Source organism: Cyprinus carpio, chromosome A13 (assembly GCF_018340385.1).
Source record: "Cyprinus carpio isolate SPL01 chromosome A13, ASM1834038v1, whole genome shotgun sequence".
Taxonomy (NCBI): domain Eukaryota; kingdom Metazoa; phylum Chordata; class Actinopteri; order Cypriniformes; family Cyprinidae; genus Cyprinus; species Cyprinus carpio.
This window is the reverse complement of record NC_056584.1, coordinates 23,507,231-23,528,102: the sequence shown is the minus strand read 5'-3', so window position 1 is coordinate 23,528,102 and position 20,872 is coordinate 23,507,231. Positions and strand designations below refer to the sequence as shown.

The following is a 20,872-nucleotide window of genomic DNA, read 5'->3' as shown; positions in this document are numbered from 1 at the left end:
GAGCACAGACCAAGTCTAGTTCTCGTCTAATCTGTTTCTCGGAATCAAGCTCAAAGTGTGTGAAGAAAAACACCTAGTATAGAGTTTAAGACACTAGTCATAGGTCCTGTAAGTCATATTATTGCTTGTGAGGAGTGCATAATCACAAGTCAAGACATCAGAAGTAAAACGAACCCAGTTCAAGGGGATTTCAGAGCCAGTTTCTCAACTTCCTGAAAGTGGTTCATGTGGATATCATTACAGGGGCGAGTTAGATCGAACTTTGCATCTCGAATGTATTCATTCAAAAAACCAGCGGTGCATTCAATTGTGTCAAACTTAAAATTCAAATCAAACAAAGGTCTTAAAACATTGTGTATGGTTTTCACAAACAATTTACATAATTGATGTTTCATGAGAGGAATCTGTATTTCTGTTATGACACAGTTTAGGTCAAATGAACAGAGTTTCAGGTATATTATGAATTGTTTAAGGACAAAGTAACTTAAACAAATGATATTAAAAATGGTTTATTATGATATTTCTTCAACTGCAAATAAAATCAAAGTCCATCAAGTAAACCACCTTGCATTTGCAACACTATCCTTAAAGATAAAACTCTGCCAACATGCACAGAAACTAAAAACAACTCAAAGCAAATCGTTTAAATTAAACTTTCAAAAGGGTGCCAGAAAACCTGATCACTGATTAAAAACATTAAGGCCAGTATTTCATTTCAGGAGAGACATATCTTGAAAAATTACACAACAGCCTCTCCAAACGCTTTCTCATGGTTTTGTTTAACAGTGGTGTAAATGAAATAAAACCGAACAATGAAAAAGTCTGATCGTGGCCAGCGAGTGATTCCTATATTATATAGGGATTCAAATTTTCTGACAGAAGCAACGTGAAACAAACACTGTATGTTTTTTTTTTTAGTATCTATGAGATATCAGGTGTGCATGTCTGACGCAGAGCACAACTAAAAATGCTGCAAGCGCACCGTCATGGCCCTGCCTGCTTACACACACACAAACACACTCACACAAAGACAACGACGTTACTGGCTCCATATTTGGGCGTCTCTATCAATCCCATGATGCTGGTCACAGTTTGGCAGCCATGAAATTGATGTGAGGTTTGGTGAGAGGGAACAGCGGCAGACTCCTTTTGAATTCAGTCATATCCTGAACCAGTGACGGCTGAAACAAACAACACACAGCAACACAATGAGTGATTTATTTATTTTAAAGAAAATGCAAGCAGTCCTTGCCCATGCAAAACTAACCACCACAATGTGCAAAAGTTTGGGGCCATTCAGTATTGCATATCCAGAAATGCATATTGCAACTGTACATATGCATCTATGCAATACCTGAGGAAGTGAAGGGGCAGGAGCCAGATTGACATCATTTTGAGCAGGAAACTCTCCAACCACTGGACCTACAGGAAACACGTGGTAGAAGTAAATGAATCTGCCCTGCTGCTACTGCAGTCAGTCCAATCTAAATGTTTCAACCTTATTGTGCAAGTACTTACAGGAGTCCATCTCTCTAGACAGCACATGCACAGACACTTTGTGTCTTCTGGGGGCATCAATGGCCAACAAGTCCTGGAGAGAACAGACATGACAATTGAACCACATGACAAGAAGCATTAAATTTCTGGAGATCTGAAGATAAATGATTTGTGTTTGCAAGGGCTGCATTTTATTGAAAGTTAACTTAAATTAAGCACTCAGAAACTACTTTATATACACAGACTCAATTCAAACATTTTGTCAACAATATTAGTATTAAATGTGCTTTGTTTTATAACAATACACTAATAATGATAAGTTAATAATATTACATTTTTCATATATTTGTAATATAGTTATGAAAATCTGAATGTTTAAGCATATAACTGACAGCAATGGCCTCACTGAAATATTTGCAAATGCCGTTGAGATTGGCCCTTTTTGCATCCATTTGCATACTGAAATGTGACTGGTCTATTTTCATTGCACCTGCTTTTACAATGTTGCACATTGTGTACAGACTCTCATTCATCATGAAAAGATGTGTGTGGTACAAAAATGTCATTTACACAGAACCAAAGCCAAAATCCTAACATTATTATTTTGCTGCAATCATAGACATTTTCTTCAGGAAATGCAAATCTCAGCATCTGTTTCAGTGTCTGACAAAGTATTCAGATCATTACCAACCTTGTAAAACTGCATAATATGTTCCTTTGCCAGTGTCTTCAGGTAAGCCACTTCGATATTATCTAGATCAGACAAGAAAAAAAAAGTCAATGTCATTAAAACTTTGGATACTTGATGCTAATATGAGTTCATTTCGGTGACTCTCACCCCTGTCGAAGTTGTACTGTTGGGAGATGATTTCTCCCCAGTACTTGGCGCATTCGGCTGCCAGCTTCTTGGGTTTGTCGAGACGGCGAATGGCCAGTGCCTGGATGTGTTTCTGAAACGCTTCCTCCGCCATCTCCTCCACACTCTTCTCCATGTTCTTGAGGAAGGCCTCCACTCGAGACTCCAGGTAGTGCGGAGCCTTTTCAGACTGGATGATGAAACGCAGACCCTGCACTCCATTAGCCCTGCGGGGCCCGCTGAACACTATGTAACCTGGACGGTCAGACACATAGCAAGAAATAAATGATGCTCTTAAGAGCAGCAGGAAGAGTCTGTGTCCCTAAACTGAACTACCAATCATCATATCGATAGACAAAAAGAGAGAAAACTGTATTGCCACACACAACTGAGAGCATTTCTCATAAGAGTTTGTGTTACCCAGCTGTTCTTTGGTGCGTAGCGTGTTGAAGCATGGCTCAGAGATAATCTGACAGAAGAGCTCCAGCAGCATGTTCTCATGGGTGTTCTGCATGTCAGTCTGATAGTAAATCTCGATTCCACAGTTATTATGAACCTCATTCCTCTGCTGGTAAACATACCAGCCACCTGATAACCACAGAGAACTGGACTTAAACACAAGAACCATGACAAACACACACAAAACAAACACAGATATCATAGACCTCAAATTACACAGCACAGATTCAGGTTTAATACCAGTCTTTATTTCTTTGATCCTATGAAGATGTATTGATGGAAAAGTGTACAATACAATGTATATTAAAAAACCTACACAACTTAAATATAATCTAAAACTTAAATACTGGTCTATGCAGAATTAAAAAAAAAAAAAAAAAAAAAATTCAAACTATACTGAAAGTTTAGATTTTGTTTTAGACTGAAAATTCTCAAGGACCTTTCAATATTAATTACTTTTCTATTAGAACCTGTAAATTAACATTTGTTAAATATGTCCGGTCAGTAAGTTGAATAGGCAAAATGATTGCGGGGTCAGTAAAATTAATACTTTTTCAGCAAGGATGCATTAAATTGATCGCAATCTACATTTAGAAATGTCATAAAATGTATATTTCAAATATATAGTGTTCTTTTGAACTTTCTATTCAAAGTATCCTGAAAAAAATATTTGATCAAGGATTCCACAAAAAAAAAAAGCAGAGAAACTGATTTCACCATTTATAATAAAAGTTTCTTAAGCATCACGTATTAGAATTATTTAAAAATATATTCAAATAGAAAACGGCTATTTTAAATAGTAGTAGTTTCACTACTACTGTTCTACTGTTAGTATTACTGTTTTTACTGTATTTTTGATCAAATAAATGCAGCCATGGTGAGCAGTTTTTCAATTACATTAACAATTTCTTACCAACCCCAAACTTTTGAACGGTTGTGTATATACTGAGCTCAGATTTGAGAAAAGCTTGATGAGACCATCTTAGATGTTGCATGGAAGTTTGTGTTGCTAAGTACTTACCGTCAGGTACCTGCACTTCCCTGTACCGAATTAGCTGACTCGGTAGTAGGGGTTTAGTGTGAGCATGCTCAATGAGAGTGTCCTCCAACATTTGCATCATGCCCAGAGCAGACTGGAGACAACAGACAGACAGTCAGACAGACCGCACTGCTCAAATCACTAACCATAACATGATCATGAAAGCAAAATCTAACATTACATCACGTTTCATCAATGTGTGAGCCAATTCAATGAATTTACAACTTACAAAAAGAAGAACAAAGCAATTAAAACTTAAAGATAAAAATAAATGTAAATTGTTTTTTTTTTTTAAATAGTTTTTTCATGTTGTGTGGAGAAAATCTCGCTTCCCACCTGCCTTTTCTGTACATCATCAAGGAAAAATGCTGTTCATACCAACCTGTTTGGTGATGTTGCCATGCAGCAGGGTTTCAATGTGTAACCGTGACAACAGCTGCGGTATGAACGCCTTCAGTCGAGGTAACGTCACATCTGAAAAACACAGGTCACAGCATGAACACATGCAGGAGACCACTGCGCTCGCTTTCACAGAACAATAAAAGAGCATCGCACCATCCAGAGCATCTCTGAGCTCGTCTTTGGTCCAGGCCACCTCAGTCATGAGCAGCCGCAGGTAATACATGGCATGCTGGTGAGGCTGTTCAGCGCGGAAGTTATTCAGAGACCTCATGTACTGAAAAAATAAATAAATAAATAAAATCACACACAAGTTAAATATAGGTCAGTTACAGAGCATATTTTCTTATGGACACGGTTCAGAAAACACCAAATGTCTGACTACCAGGCCCATACGAATCCACAGATATTTCTGCTAATGATGCATCAACTTCAGCAATCAGAAAATAATTCAGTGTTTCAACTGCAGAAATTCAGCTTGTAAACAAAGTCTCTTAACATTATATTTCCCTCAAGAAAGCCATTTAATGTATATAGCTCATTAGTTACAGAGAAGAAAAAAAAAAAAAAAAAAAACTGTACTTATTAGATATTCATTAAATTTGTTATTTGCATCGTGTTACTCACTCTAGATTGCAAGCAGGATGTTTTACGCGTCACTTGCACAAATAGAAACACTCTAATGCTCTCCTTAATGTCAATTAGCTCTTCACTGCAAATTTCCCACTCGAGCTTCAATTTTTAGTTTGTGTGGAAGACAAGATTGAGGCAAATATTGTGTGTTCGCAGGCAATCGCCTGATTCGGATCGAATTTGCATCTTTGCATTAACATTGTATGTAATCTACTCACGAATATAATTACATTCGCTTTTGGTGTGCACACACACCATTATACTTGCCTAGCCTTTCATTATTTAACGTATGTTAGAACAAACTCTGGATGTAATCATTTTTTATTTTACATAAAAACAATTTGGAGTAGAACATTTTTTATTAAAAGGTTGATTTAAAAGCTGCCTCGTGCAATTTAAACATACAACATTTTTAGTGGAGTGCTATGAATGTTTATTAATAAATTTTGATTATTAAATAAACTTTCAGTTTTGCCTAAATGGAAAAACTTTAATTTTGATTTGGGTATAAAACATGGTGAAATGTGTTATGAAGAAAACACAAATTGGCTAAAATAAATAAAGTACAAGAGAACAGTGGAAATCTACAGAGATTCCTGTGAGCATAGATTTGTGACAATAATTGTCATCTGTTACTGTAAAAGTATATTAAAGAGTGTTTGTGTATGTGTGTGTCTTACCGCTTCCTTAATGATATCAAAGCGCTTCTCATCGATCTGAAACGTGGCCATTTTCTCAATGATCTTCTTCAGCAAGATGTGTTGTTTGTCATTATAACCCTTGACTGACAGCTGACACACACAAAGACACATTGAATATTTATGAGACTACTTGTACATATGGGGGAAAAATACAACACTGAAGGAAGGAGAAGAGTTTTTAACTGAGCAAAGGCCACAAACAAAGCTACATTTGGAGTTACTATCACAAGGACAGCAACCACTGGCAGACATTCGTTTGTGTGTGAAACTGGACTGTCCTCCTCATAGGAGCGGCATGTTGGGAAACAGAGGCATTGGATATTAGCATACTTACATACATCCCATAGACGGTATTCTGAAGGTCATAGTTCAGTCCGGCTAGCTCAGCTGCATATGCATACTCATTCAGGGAATCCTTGAGCAGCTCAAGGTACAAATACGCCATGTTACAGTGCAACGGGTCCACGTACGCAAACGGGCTGTGGAAAGAAGGCAAGTGATAAATCCGGTCACTAACTTCAGTACGAAGGGTTGATCTCTGAAAAATGTAACTGTAGTTTCTTAATGGTTTAGAGTAGTTAAAAGGGAATTTAAGAGGATAAAAAAAAATACTATTTCAATAGTGATTAATTTAATTACTAATGTTTGATTTTTTTTTTAAATATCTTTATATTTAGATTATTTGGTGTACTGATGATAAATGATTAATTTTTTATGGGTCAGGTGCAGATAAAATACACTGCATCAAAATGCTGCATATTGTGAAAAAAAAAATCTTTCCAAAACCTAAAAATTAAAGCATTTTAGATTCATTGCACACAACTGAATTTCAGGTCTTTTATTGTTATAATACTAACATTTTCAGGTGAAACAAAATTCCTATCTCAATCATATCATGAAAAGGTTCTCTAAACGAGCTATATATATCAACTATTAACTCTAAACACCTGCAAAAGATTCCTGAGGCTTTTTTAAAATAGCCTGGTTCATTACTATAAGAGGTTAACCCAGAAGGCCATCATGACACCCTCAAGTGAGAGGGTTTTTTGAACGAATAGGCTGTTCCCAGAGTGCTGTATTTCAGTGGGAAGTCTGTGGGAAGGAAAAAGTGTGGCAAAAAAACGACGCTGCACAACGAGAAGAGGTGACCGGGGACCCTGAGGAAGATTGTGGAGAAGGACCGATCCAGATTTCCAGGATTGGGGGACCTGCGGAAAGCAGTGGACTGAGTCAGAAAACATCCAGAGCCACCGTGCACAGGCGTGTGCTTTTGAACCAGAAACAGCAGCAGAAGCGCCTGACCTGGGCTACAGAGAAGCAGCCCTGGACTGTTGCTCAGTGGTCCAAAGTACTTTTTTTGGATGAAAGCAAATTTTGCATGTCATTCAGAAATCAAGGTGCCAGATCTAGGAAGACTGGGGAGAAGGAAATGCCAAAATACAAATACCCACAGTCAGTGATGGTCTGGGGTGCCATCAGCTGCTGGTGTGGGTCCACAATCACATGCTTCCATCTGCTGAAAAGCTTTATGTATTTTGTTTTTCAGCACGACCTGGCACCTGCTCACAGTGCCAATACCACTGGTAAATGGTTTACTGACCATGGTTTTTATGCTGCCAAACCTGAACCCCCTGCAAGACCCAACAAACTAAGGCCGCTATCGAAGCATCCTGGGCCTCCATAAACACCTCAGCAGTTAAATGCCACGCCGCATTGAAGCAGTCATTTTGCAAAAGGATTCCCGACCAAGTATTGAGTGCATGACTGAACATAAAAAGGTTGACTTTTTTTGTATCCTTTTATTGGTCGATGAAATATGCTAATTTTTTGAGAAAAACTTTGGGTTTTCACGTATGCCAAAATCATCAGTATTAAAACAATAAAAAAGACCTGAAAAAAAAAAAAAAATGAAAGTTTAAATCATTACATTATGGAAATATGAACTTCAATATGCTAATTTTTTGAGAAGGACCTGTATATATATATATATATATATATATTAATTTTAATAATTATAGAATTGATTTTGCAAACAGTTAGTACCCTACCACTAATAATTGTTACTATTATGCAAAATACATGTATGTATACAATCACTAGTATGTACAGTTTTTATGCTGAACCTACCTGAAAAACTCAAAGTTTAAACAAGCCTTAGGTAGGAAAAACTTGTCATCCTGTTTGAACCAAACTTTGCTCATCGCTGTATCCTTAAAAAAAAAAAAAAAAACCTTTATCAAAGTGTTTTGGACTTTTAGTATTCAGATGGGGGATACTCTAAGTACTCTATTTAGAGGACCTTTATCAAATGGGGACAGATGGGGGATCTTTTGTTGGAATGAATTCATTCTTCATTGGCAGTTTGAACTTTCCATTGAGGTCTGCATTTTGCCATTTCTGAAACAAAAAGGAGGAAACAATTAATTTTCTCCCCCAAATGATGGCAATTACAGTCTCCAAGAGTAGAGTTTAACGTTTTTACAAAATCAAGCTGACCTGTGTATTTCACAGCTTAGCCAGTCCCCTTTGATCAAACATACAGTGCTCATAATACATGGATCGCCCCTACAACCTTTTTAGTTACCCATCCAGACCATTCACCACTAGTCAAAATTCTGAATGAAAATGAAGATAAGGTTTGTATGTGTACTTGAAACAGAAAAGAACAAACGAAATCAAACATCTGATGAAATCAAATGTGTCTCACCTTAATAGCCTCATCAGTAATGGCTTCCTGTTTATACTGTGTGCCGTACCACTCTTCAGTCCGGTCCGTCTGTCCTTCAAATGATTTGGAGACGACAGCAACCCTTAAAGAAAAAAAAAGTGAAGCCAAAAGAATTGTAAGATCATTGCATCAGACCCAGCATGACACGTCCATTTCTCACAACTCTTTCTGGGAAAATGGGCCATGCAATTTTGCTGCAGTTAATAGATTGGGAATTATGGTCATTACATCAGTCAAAGGTTCGAGTTTCCCGGAGCTTATCAATCTGCTGTGCAGGGCTTTAGATCAATGCATTATTTCTGGACAAATTTAGACCATTCTGATCAATAGAGAACTTTTGCAACAATGACGTGCTATTCTGGACTTATCAATTACGTAAGAGCCCAGAATAGGTTCTGTCTAAAAACCTGAACACTCCTTCTAGAATTAGTCCAAATCACACAAGGTTACCTGCAGGATAAAGCAGTTTCACCACCTGATGCTTAGTGCGCACAAAAACGGCAAGTGCTAAATCTGGCAATCACACAAGGTTACCTGCAGGATAGAGCTGTTATTAAACTGAGCTGAGCTGTTTTATTAAATTCTACTGGAAAACAAATATTGTTTACAAGGAACTGGGCTTCTAAAAGGTGCACTCATGAGGAAGACCTAGTTGGTGGATTTGGCAATGTTCATGAACACTCAAAAGTCATTTTGAATTCTGATAAACCCACTGCTAAATGTCACAACAACTGTGCTTGTTAATTTTAAATATGGTACAGATCGTCTCCAGCTGTCTAAGTTGGCAGTTCTTGGGCAGAATAGGCTAGATCAGATTTTCACAGATAGTGGCTATGTGAGACTTCGGTCATCTAGAGTTGCAGTGCTTTTAGCAAGGTCAGTGGTGTAGCCAATCACACAAGAAGAGGTCTGACAAGCAGCAAATCACCAGATCTGAAGTCAAAGTCTTTATCTTGATCAGAATAGTTTGGAAATAATAAGACAAAATAAAATACAGCAACCCTACAAGTTCTTCCATCCCAAAAACAACATGAGAGAAGCAATGGTAAGGGTTGAGATACGGTTCAAACAGAGACAAAATGCTCTTTTAAAGCTGGAAAGGAAATTGAATTTGAAAGCCTCCGTCACATTGGTGAGAATCTGAAGTGGGAGTCTTTCAAACACAGCAAGAAGATCCAGTTTCAAAAAACACTTCAAAAACAGATAAAAAGAATAAGCAACCTGAGTCCAGTTTGGGCCTGAGGAGCAATACATTAAAGAAACTGATATTTGTTTTGCACAGGTTCAAATATGAAGCACCTTCAGTAGGTCTTTGAAGAGAGCAGCCAATGGCTGGACGTTTGTGTTAAACTAATCTCAACCTGAGGGGACACTAAACATCTTTCTGATCTATCCACAACATTTTCATCATGGGTAAAACACCACAAGTGTTTCAGTTTAATATTTGGGATTAGTGATTCGAATGGACCCCAAATACCACTGCTTTCTTTTACATGTTATATTTGTGATTAGTGATTCGAATGGACCCCAAATACCACTGCTTTCTTTTACATGTTATGCACATAAAAGTGTGTATATGTTACAAAACCAGTGTGTTCACTCAACCTACGACATTCTGTACTGGTCGCAGATTATTATCGATATTGCGTACCCATCTACGATCAGGAACTCCCTGGCATTTGAAAACTGACGGAACTCCTCCAGCAGCTTTAGTGATCTGCAGCCAAGATTGTCCAGCCCTACCAGCGGATAGTACTGAAAGACCACTGTGCTCACCTGACATTCTCTGGTCTCACATCTCGATCAAGTCTGGCCTGAACTCCTCCAGCAAGTATTCTGCAGCCAAGACTTCCTCCAGCGGATAGTACTGACACACAGAGAAATGGCCATTATAGATTTTTTGCTCCAAAACAAAATCTGATATTTTTATAGCTTTTGAATGATTTTAAATGTTTCAATTTATAGAATTATAAATCTATACTTATTAATCACTGGGTACTGCAACCTATAATATAATGCACTCAACCTTACATTTCCAAAGTTACACAATACTGTTTGATTGGTTTATTGATGCATATTATTCCAAACACTATTTTTGAAATAGACAGAATGCAGTATACTGCTGTAAGCGGTACACAAACACAAAATAATTCAAATGAAACACTGGTTATGATCTCCTGACAAAATACAGAGCAGCACCCTGATGACACGAGCAACTGTAACCATGGTGACAACCTTTTAAAGACTTTCATGAGAGACACCTACATGCAGTAGTCCAGCCACTTTAGACGTGTAGCCACGAGGACGTTCCTTATCCTTAAATCTGAAAGCCACAGTGTTCAAATCCTGCCAAAACAAAATTGACAAATCAGTGATGTCCTAACCACCAAGTGTCATTGTCAGTAGCACTGAATGAAAATTCACCTGGTGTTTGTCATAGAGGTTTGAAACAAGATAAAAGCACATAATGAATTTTAATTACTGGGTAAACCAGTCCTTAAAAGGGCCCTATGAAATCAATTTGATCTTTTTCCCAAATTCTTTTTTTCAGTTAAATTTTTTCTAGGCTGCCTTTCAAACTGTTCAAATAGAATGCATAAAAGAAATGCAAACAAATTTTATTTAATTATTTGGCAAAATGTGCTTTACAACAGATGTTTACAGTTAAATAACAAACAAATAATTATGTGATAATCCTTTGAAAATAATGTTTCAATAAACTGCATTTGTCTTACTGCTATTGTAACTTTAAGAAGTGGGTTGTATTGAAGACACACTTCATATTTAAATAGTCTTTTCCTGTTTTAATATACACAAACACAAGTCCATTTCATGATTTGATTAAGTGTAAAGCTCTAATTTGGATTTAATGATCTAAATTTGGTCCAATTTGGTCGCACATGTGACCTAATTTCTCAATGGTGCGAACAGAAAAAAAAAAAACAGAGGTCGCACTGGTGCGACCAGCCGTTCGAGGGAAATGCGTAAATTGGTAAATGCGATGCGGTCGAAAATTTGGGTGCTTCTAACTTTTAGGCGCACCAGTGCAAAAAGTAAGTCTAGAGCCCTGAAAAGTGTAGTGTTTACACAGTAAATTCCATTTCTATGACTGGAACTCATAAATCTTTCCACACTCTTTGCACTGCAGGACTCTACTTTAACAAGCATGTTCATACCTTACACTCCTGAAAGACCCACTCTTGAGGGCCCTCTGTCCGCAGCTTCTGAATATACTGGAACATGTGGAAGATGATATCCTCGACATGCACTAGATACACAAGAAATACAACTCAAGCCATCAGAAACACACCGACCAGCACAAAAACACACAAAAACACTCAAGGTCCTTACACAGCCCCTCTTCTGTCAAATCCACATTAATAATGAAGAACATGAATCCCCTGGCTCCTTCTTTCTGGCCTCCGACTAGCGTGTTTACCCATCCTGAGGAGAGACACAGTGCAGCCATGAATCCATGGACACAATGCATAGCTGAGATCTAAAATGTATGTAACCAAGCCATTTTACCAGTCAAATGCTAATTTGATGTCTTACTGGCAAATTCTCTTTAATTTTTTGCACACTTTATCATTCGGACACTCAAAGAAAAAGCTACCTTCCCTGACAAACTCTCTCACCTTTAGCTTTGAGCTCAGACAAAAGACTCCCTGGACCCTCATGTCCGATCAGATGGCCCAGATAATGACCTGGATTTGATTTGTAGTACTTCTGCAGGTCTGGGATTGGGAAGGTCACATACAAGTTTCTAATGTCCTTGATAGGTACGACTTTATAAAATTGCTGCAGGGAAGAAAGAAAAATTGAGAACATTCCTTAAAAGAAAAGGAAATTATGTACTACAAACATGGATTTAATGCAGTAGAATTATCCATTCACAAACTCATAGTACATTAACCATACACAACTGTTTGGGTTCAGTAAGATTTATAAAAATAAAAAAAAAGTAATACTTTTAGTCAGCAAAAATGCATCAACTTGATAGTAAAAACGGTAGTGTATAATATTAAAAGGTCAGTTCTGATGAAGAATTTCTGTTAGAGGTCTCCAACAAGAAGCAGGTTTAGGGTGAAGGGTGCATGACTGAGGTTTAGATCTCACCCTCAGGTGTTCCTCCTGGAAAGGGTGTGATGGGAATTCTGGGAGAGGGACATTCTTGTTCTCAACCTCTCCAAAAAGCTTCACCACCATTGATGTCAAATCATCCAGCGACTCTGAAAAACCGTGAGACAAAATGTTAAACTTCAACTGAAAACTTAATCTCTGCACCCTTCTTAATACATACTAGTCTGTGCAAAAACAAATTATGATTCATTCATCAGAATGACAAAGAACAAGGCAGATCTCATGAAAGATTCAGTGTCAGACTGAGACCGAAGTGAAAAATCTGCCGTGCCTTGAATGGAGTTCACAGATCACTGCGTTTACTGTCAGCTACATTTACGTACACAAATCTGAAGCTGTTTGTTTCAGATTTTTGGATTATTATTATTTTTTTTATTAAACAGAGTGAATGTGAATATTTATTTACAAGAGATTTACAAGAGGAAATGTTCTTCATCCACTAGCAAGTGCAAATTTAAGAAATCGATTTAAGGTTGGTTATGTGGCAAATGACTGACCTCTGCCCAGCACACAAAATCCCATCAAGTTGGAGGAATAGTAGGTGGAGTGAAACTTGAGCAGCTCCTCACGGATATCGATGCCCTGTTTAGATGGTCTTGTCTCAAGGGTTAACTTATTGCCAAAGAGACCAAAAAAAAAAAAAATTTAAAAAAGTTCACAAACCACAAATAAATTAGTGTAAAACCACCAGTCCAGCACTGATAAGAATATACAGGACAGTCAATAGGCACTTGACAATTTGCACCAAAAGATGAAGACAACTTTAAATTTACACAAGCTTCGCCTACAGCTACAGACCTGCCTACAGACTCAAAGAGTGATGAAGAAAGTGAACCTATGTTGGCTTTGGAGCGTGGCCATGTGAATTCATCCAAGATCTGAGGGTGACTGTTTTGATAAAGTGGCCCAAAGACATCATTAGGGCTTTTTTTTTTATCTTTAAACTGTTGCTGTACCATTATATGAGTGGTAGATGGTATTTAATTAAGGTCAATTCACACTGCACTGACAGACACAGACAAATGGCAACAAACATGTTTGTTGAGTTTTGTCAGATCAGTGTTGCCACGTTTCCACCCAAATTACCCAGAACAACTGTACCAATAACCTTTTTTCCCCAGGAACTATTTCCCCCCAAGACCTGTTATTTTCTGCGTTTCCACCGTGGTCTAAAGTATCATGAAGATTAGGCAAATAGTCTGGTGACGAAGGTCTGCACGCATTTCTCAATACAAAGTACGCAAATTTCAGACTTGCATCCTTAATAGTTCGGACTTTGCGAGTTTGACTCGGGAGTGTGATCTCCCGCGGACTGGACGACGCAAATCCGGTAATTCTGCAAACAGCAGCGTACTTTATAACGTCAGTCAGCTCGCCTTGGCTACTGCAATTATCCTCACTGTGTACTTACAATAAAACGAAGTAGGATATCAAATACCACTGCCTACTTTCGTTTTCATTTAAACATAATAACAGCCGCAGAAATGAAGTTCAGGGAAGTGTGTATATATACAGCCATTACAATGAAATGAAATATTATATCAATTCCCTCTTTTTATTTTCATTTTAACATATAGATAAATTGACTTTCTGAGGGGCATTTTTTTTACCCGGAACTTTATTTAGATCCTGGTTCCTGTGGTGGAAACACACCGAGTACCAGCCGAGTAAACGCGGCTTGTGTTACCCGTCTGCTCTTATGAATTTATTATGAATTATGAAGCACATTAATCCACTGATTAAGGATTGTGCATTAAAAAAACAAATGCAAACAGATAGCAAAAGTGACATTCCGTAATGCAAACAAAAATTAAGAAAATTACCTTTTGCTGCAAAACACTTTAACATAAATCTGTTGGACAGCATTTTTGCGGACTGAAATTTGTCTTACATCAATAGTTGTATTTTGCACTCAATAGGTATAAGCTAAACCTTAAATTAAACTTTATAAAGAAAGGCTGATGTAGTTCCAATAAACATTTGTTTGACAGCATTAATTTCATCAATTGAATGAACAGTTATTGTCTAAATGGTGCTGGTTAGCATGAGGATAAAGACAGAACATGCCACTTTTTTTTTTCTTTCTTTTTTTTTTTTTTTTTTAAAAGTAAGCAAGCATTATATAACTCAAGGCTGCCACCATCTGACTATTATGGGCACAATAAATCTCCTCAGAGAAGATTAGGCTAAATTGATCTAGACATTATCCTCTATCTTTCCATTGTCCTTCACTGAAAATGAAGTATAGACAATTACGGTACCCTGTGATGGGGAAAAGGCATGTTTCACATCAAATCTTAGGTCTTCAAACATAGATGATGCGACAGTATATACATGAAAGGGATTAAATCAAGCATGAAGCATTTCCATACCAGTGCCAAACTTGCTAAAAGGATGTTTGGGGTTCCCAGTGGCTTTCTCCAACTGAAAAAGCCGCCATGCGTCATTCATGAGGTTCTTCTCATGTTCTGAATCAACTGCGTTCACCTCTCGGTCCTTACAGCTCTCGTCAAACAGCGGACAGAGGAAGAACTGGGCAAATCTACGAGACAAAGTCAGTCAAACAACATTTAATGCACTATTTAGATTAAGTCTGTTTGAACAATCAAATGTTAGCCTACAGCTGTATGTATACAAATGTAAGACATTTGTAGCAATAAAACCTGAAATTAAAAACATAAATGGCAACTGCCATGCAAATAAATGTACACAGTGACTAACACTGCAGCAAGTGACATGGTGATCTGCACTGTTTATAATAAATATGCAAGGGGGGGGGGGGGGGGATATACGTTTCAAATAAAATTAATACAACAAAGTCACAGCCTTTAAGGTTTGCCATAATCCCACTATAATCTGGCGAGTCTGGCATTAAAATGGACCAATGGCAAGCTTAAGTGCACCTACAAACTAGAAAAAAAAAAACCCTTGAGTTTTAGATGCATCAAAGCTCATATGAATCCAATGCTTGTGTCGGATTGCCTCATCTTTCTCCACACCCTCAAAATGTATCCTTCACATTCCTACCTGTCAAACACGTACAAAGTGCTTTCTAAAGTGTCCACTGATATGTTTGCCAAATTCTGAGTCAAGAACAAGTTTTTGGAGATTAATCATGAATCATTCAAATGTTTCAATAAGCAGGTGGTGTTCTGGGTCACAGGGGCAGATGGGCTCTGGGGGAACTCTCCTCTCTATACCCCAGCAACCCGATTCCTCCTGGACATGTAACTCCACACCGAAAGGCATCGTGACACCTGAAGGTCTAAACCTGGTTCACCTTCTCACCTCTTCAGCATCTAAAACAGAGCAGCATTCCAGATTGCCCTTTAATAATTCACCAATTGCTCTTTTTTTGGATTCATTTACCTGTCCAAAGCTCCTTGTAGATGCTCATGGGATACATCAAAATAGTAATTGGTGTGCTCTCCACTGGTGAAGGCATTAGAGCTGCCGGCGTGCTCACTCAAAAACTGACTGTACTCATTCTCTTTGGGGTACTTCTCAGTGCCTAGAAACAGCATGTGCTCACAGAAGTGGGCCAATCCTGAAATGTTGTCGGGATCTGACAAAGAACCTGCAGGATAGTAAGAAAAGAAGAGAAAAGGAGGAGATTAAGAAGTGCAAGAAATACCATTTGTTTGAACTATGACACAAAAAGAGTGCTTGATAAACTTGTAAATCGAGCTGACTTCACTGGATGACAACAGGTTCAGACATATTCAAAAACCCCATGCTTAAATCCATAGTTACAAAAAGGTCTGTATAAAGGTGAACTACAGTATTAAAGGCATTAAAACACTTAAGACAACCAGCTGTACCATAATATACTAGCCAGTCAGACAGGTAGGTTTCCAAGTCTTTAGGCATTGTTCAGACAGCCAGCACTAATTCAATTCAAATCCATTTAGTTTGTAACCTGAACAGTAATAAAATACAATGGATGAAAATAAAATATGCATGAACACAAATGTGTAAGTTGTTTGCAAAACATCGTTACTCAATTCAATAGGACAATTTACACTAGAATCACTTACAGCAAAACAGTATTTCAACTCAAACTCTGTTGAAAATGAATGCAACACAAGGTGAATGAATTTGCACAAATTCCCTGTAAAACATTGTTACATTGAAATAAATGCAGCAATTTTCAAAAACTGATTTATGAACGATTTAACCAAATTCTGCTTATTTTTCATTAAGGACCACTGAGAGCATTGTGTCATTGTCTAAATGATTAAAACCATTTGTTAAGCTAGTCCTTTGGTCCTTTCGGAATGAAAATGCATGAACAAAGCCTAGCAAAAGAAAACATACATACATGACCTCAATGCATTCAAATGTGATTCTGGCCTTATTATCAAAAAGCGCTTTTAAAACGTAATAAGTGAGTTTAAAAAAAAAAAAAAAAAAATCAATGACACATTTTTCTATCTAATGTACATCTCTTCGTACACATTTCAGCATTTCATTCAATGGACAGTTCTTTAAACACTCTTGCTTTTTAAAGTGATTTGATTGCTGAAAGCTGAACTTCCTGGCATCGGTTAAGTCCACTCATAAGTCTGTGACGATCCAGCTGTAATTCAAATCAATTGTTTAAAGTTACACTTTTATTTTCTTAAATAAAGGGCTGAAAATATTCAAAGTGACACAAGGAAGCCTTCAAAGACTTGAGCAGAGTGGTCTGTTCAGAAACAAAATTATTCAGACATAAAACCAGGACAAGGGCAGCTGCCAAGGTCTGGACTATTAAAAGTTGCTTTTTGTGAAGTGGAAAGCTATAGATAGACAGACAGAGGCAACCCAATCAATTCAGTTAAAACGCAGTTATTGATGGCCAATAATGAATACTTGAGACGAAGATGTCCTGCAGGTTAGTAATAAATAGCCTGCATTGAAATAGAAGGGAGAGCAAAACAATAAGTGGAGAAATATGTGAAAAATGGAGCAAACACTCTTCCTGTTTACCTATGTGGACATCCAGCGCAGCTGATGATTTGTCAGTGGTGGGGTCACTGATGAGAATGGCTTTCAGCCCATTTGTGAACTCAAGTCCTCGATACTCCCGTTTGTCTTCTGGAGAGCGAATGATATCACTCACCACCCTCTTTACAGCCGGATCACTCATTCTAAAGGACAGAGTGGAGACAAGTCTGGAGAAAAAAAAAAAAAAGACAAAGTTAAGAGCTAAAATGCATAAATGTAAGAGATCAGGCATCATCAAACTAACTCTTTAAGAATAACTTCCCCTGAAGAGGAATTTAAAAGGGCAAACACAAGCCCCAAACAAAAATACAGTCAAAAAAAACCACGCACAATCGAATTAAAACAATTTAAATGTGACCCTTTAATTAAAATCAGGCTTAAGTCAATTAATTTAGTTTAAATGAAAATTTCGTCCTTTAGGATTAGTTTAGCTAGTTTAGTTTAAAGGGTTATTACCTTAGCCTAACTGGTAGTACTTTAGGTGTCCATTAGTTTATTTGAAAATTAAGTTCAATCAACTAACGTTAGATTAGTGGTTTAGTTCGAGTGCAAGTTTAGTCTTAAATTACAGTTTAAGCTAAATTTTAGTGTTTTTGGTTGACGTGTTCATTTAAACGGTTTCGTTTAAGAGTACGTTGAGGACTTTAATTGAGCTTAAGTTTAGTACACTGGTTTAGTTTAAGTGTAAGTGATTTAGTTATGTTTATGTATATTTAGTTTAAGTCCAAGTTTAGTCTAGTTCACACAGTCCAGTCGGCTTCCATCGTTTCCGTGCGGCTTTAAGTTTAAACTGACTTACTGTTGTGTTATATAAAAATCAACAAGAAACTCAAGTGACTTAAACATTTTCATAATTAAAATAAATAAATAAAAATGTTGAAACGTATAATATTCTGTCATAAGCTAAAGCTATCGCGCTCGACGACAGCGTAGCGGGCCAACGCTTAACGAACGAAATCACAAAGCATATATTCGACACTTACCTAGTAGTTCGAATGAAAACTGTGGAAAATATCATTAAATCGGAAGATAACTCGCTGTAAAGGTCAACCGGCTAACACATTTCTGCATACTTCAGTACTCGATAACAAAACTCCGCCGAAGACGTCAGGGCGCCATGATTTCTACAGACAAAACCAATCCACCTCAGATCAGCCGCAAGCCTATTACGTGCCGTTCATTAACGTACAATTAACATGATATATTAACCATTATATATATGTGTGTGTATACATATATGTTGAACATGTATTGATATCAGAAATGTTTAAAATACCCATTTGTTTCCCTGAAGCAGTTGGAATTGCTTAATCACGCCTTGCTGACGATTGACGTTACGAAACAGACCACACCCACATCCGGGTTTAGTGGCGAGCATGTTGATGATTTAAAGAGACACCCCTGATTTAAGCGTCCAGCTCGCTCGCTCTCTCTCTTTCTCTCTCTCTCTCTCTCTCTCTCTCTCTCTCTTATTAATCTAATCCGTTATTTGTTTATTCTTTTGTAATAGGGTAGACATGATGAAAACATCAAGATTTTAGGTTAAAACTAATATGTAAAAGGGATGTGTTTTATGTTCTATAACTGGTCACAATTTCTTTCATTGATCATAATTTGAATCACAGAACGCTTATATTCGAAAAATGAAATGAACACAAAAGAAAAACTACATTAAAAGCAGGTCTTTCTGACTGCTGTTACTGACATTTTAACACACACACGGAACCTGTAATACTTTTTTCAGGATTCTTTGACGAATAAAAAGTTAAAAAGAACAGCATTTATTTAAAGTAGAATTCTTTTGTAACAATATACACTACAGTTTAAAAGTTTGGGGTCAGTATAAAAGTAAGAAAATAATACTTTTATTCAGCAAGGATGTGTTAAATTGTTATAAAGTGAAAGCAAAGACTTGTGTTGTTAGAAAATATTTATATTTTGAATAAATGCTGTACATTTTGTTCATCAAAGAATCCTGAAAAAGTATTACAGGTTCCAAAAAAAATATTAAGCAGCACAAATGTTTTCAACATTGATTATAAATCAGTCAGCATATCGGAATGATTTCTGAAGGATCAGGTGACTCTGAAAACTACAATTAATTATATTTTAAAGTGTATTAAAACAGAAAAGGACAACTGTCTCAGTGCTGAATTAGTGGTGAACTTACACTACTATTGTTTTACAATATAAAAATAAGTTGCGACAACAGCTGTTTATCAGTATGGTCTGTGAAAGCCTTAAGATTTTAAGAGAAACTCTAAAACACAGTTTATGTGGCTGGTTTAACAATCATCCCTATGATTTTTCCTCCACGCGCTCGTCCTGTAGGTGGCTCGCCGTGATCGTATAGTGGTTAGTACTCTGCGTTGTGGCCGCAGCAACCCCGGTTCGAATCCGGGTCACGGCAGATTTTTTATGCGGTAGATTCCCGAATTTGTTATTACGTAAACCGAGTACTTAAATATTGCCGAATCACAACGGTGACTAAAATAAATCTCACCTAGTCATGACCGATTAAAAAGACTGACCCATCTGAAAGTTGACCTATTACGCTGTGGATGCCTGCGTTCCAAGTGACGTCAAACACGAATCCATGTAGTTTTATTCGCTTCCACTAGGTGGTGATATTACAATTGTTAAGAATGTGAACCTTACATTTATACACAGGTTTTGTTCTGGGTAAAGAGATCTCAAACTGAAATTGGACCAGTCATATGTGAGCAAAAATCACTCCCCCAGTATCTCTTCCTCCAAATTAAAGGTCACTATATAGTAAAATAAATAAATAAATATTTTAATTAATTAAATAAATATTTATTTAAATTTTTTTTTAAAGTAAATTGTCTGGCTTTAATGATAATTACTTAGAATTATTTTATGTGATTTATATATGATTTATATACTTATTAATCCATTACACACAAGCCATTTTAGTTTAACAATTATATTAAAGCATTTATTTTAAATTAATATGAATATATACAGATCATATGTAAAATAAGCTGTAGAATCAATAGATAATGCTTTTAAAATGACTACATTTACCAAAAACCTACCCCAAAATAATGTCGCAATTGAATTTATTTCCCCCTAATGTCTGACCAAAAAAAGAGAGAGAGCGAAAGAAAGAAAGAAAGAAAGAAATTTTAAAACACATTTAGTCAGGAGTGATAATTAACTCATTAAAGGGGTCATATGACATTGCTAAAAAGAACATTATTTTGTGTATTGGAATGTGTTTATGTGAGGTTCAAAAAGTGTGTTGATTTTTACAAAGCTCATCGTTCTGAAAAGTGAGGTGTGCTCTGATTACAAACGAGCCATTTGCTGCATCCAGTGGGGACATAATTACTGATTATACTGACTTATACTGTCTTTTTGTTGCGTATCATGCTGCGTAAACATAAAACCATGTCTGCATTTGT

General features: G+C 36.9%; 1 protein-coding gene and 1 non-coding gene across 2 annotated transcripts; one reads left to right on the top strand and one right to left on the bottom strand.

Annotated features, from left to right (window-relative positions):
* Positions 1–493: 493 nt before the first annotated feature.
* On the bottom strand, positions 494–18,683 carry LOC109067563 (insulin-degrading enzyme-like). The gene is given in 26 exon segments (XM_042769397.1): positions 494–1,181; positions 1,355–1,422; positions 1,519–1,591; positions 2,189–2,250; positions 2,336–2,608; positions 2,774–2,941; positions 3,834–3,945; positions 4,234–4,325; positions 4,407–4,527; positions 5,564–5,674; positions 5,919–6,063; positions 7,712–7,827; positions 7,895–7,981; positions 8,292–8,394; positions 10,089–10,107; positions 10,110–10,179; positions 10,578–10,658; positions 11,489–11,580; positions 11,664–11,756; positions 11,951–12,113; positions 12,432–12,544; positions 12,953–13,075; positions 14,828–14,997; positions 15,825–16,032; positions 17,427–17,611; positions 18,428–18,683. Coding segments are annotated over 26 exon segments (2,979 nt in total). The 5' UTR covers positions 18,463–18,683; the 3' UTR covers positions 494–1,085.
* Positions 18,684–19,782: 1,099 nt separating this feature from the next.
* trnah-gug lies at positions 19,783–19,854 on the top strand. The gene has a single exon. It is a non-coding gene; the product is annotated as a tRNA-His (tRNA).
* Positions 19,855–20,872: the final 1,018 nt, after the last annotated feature.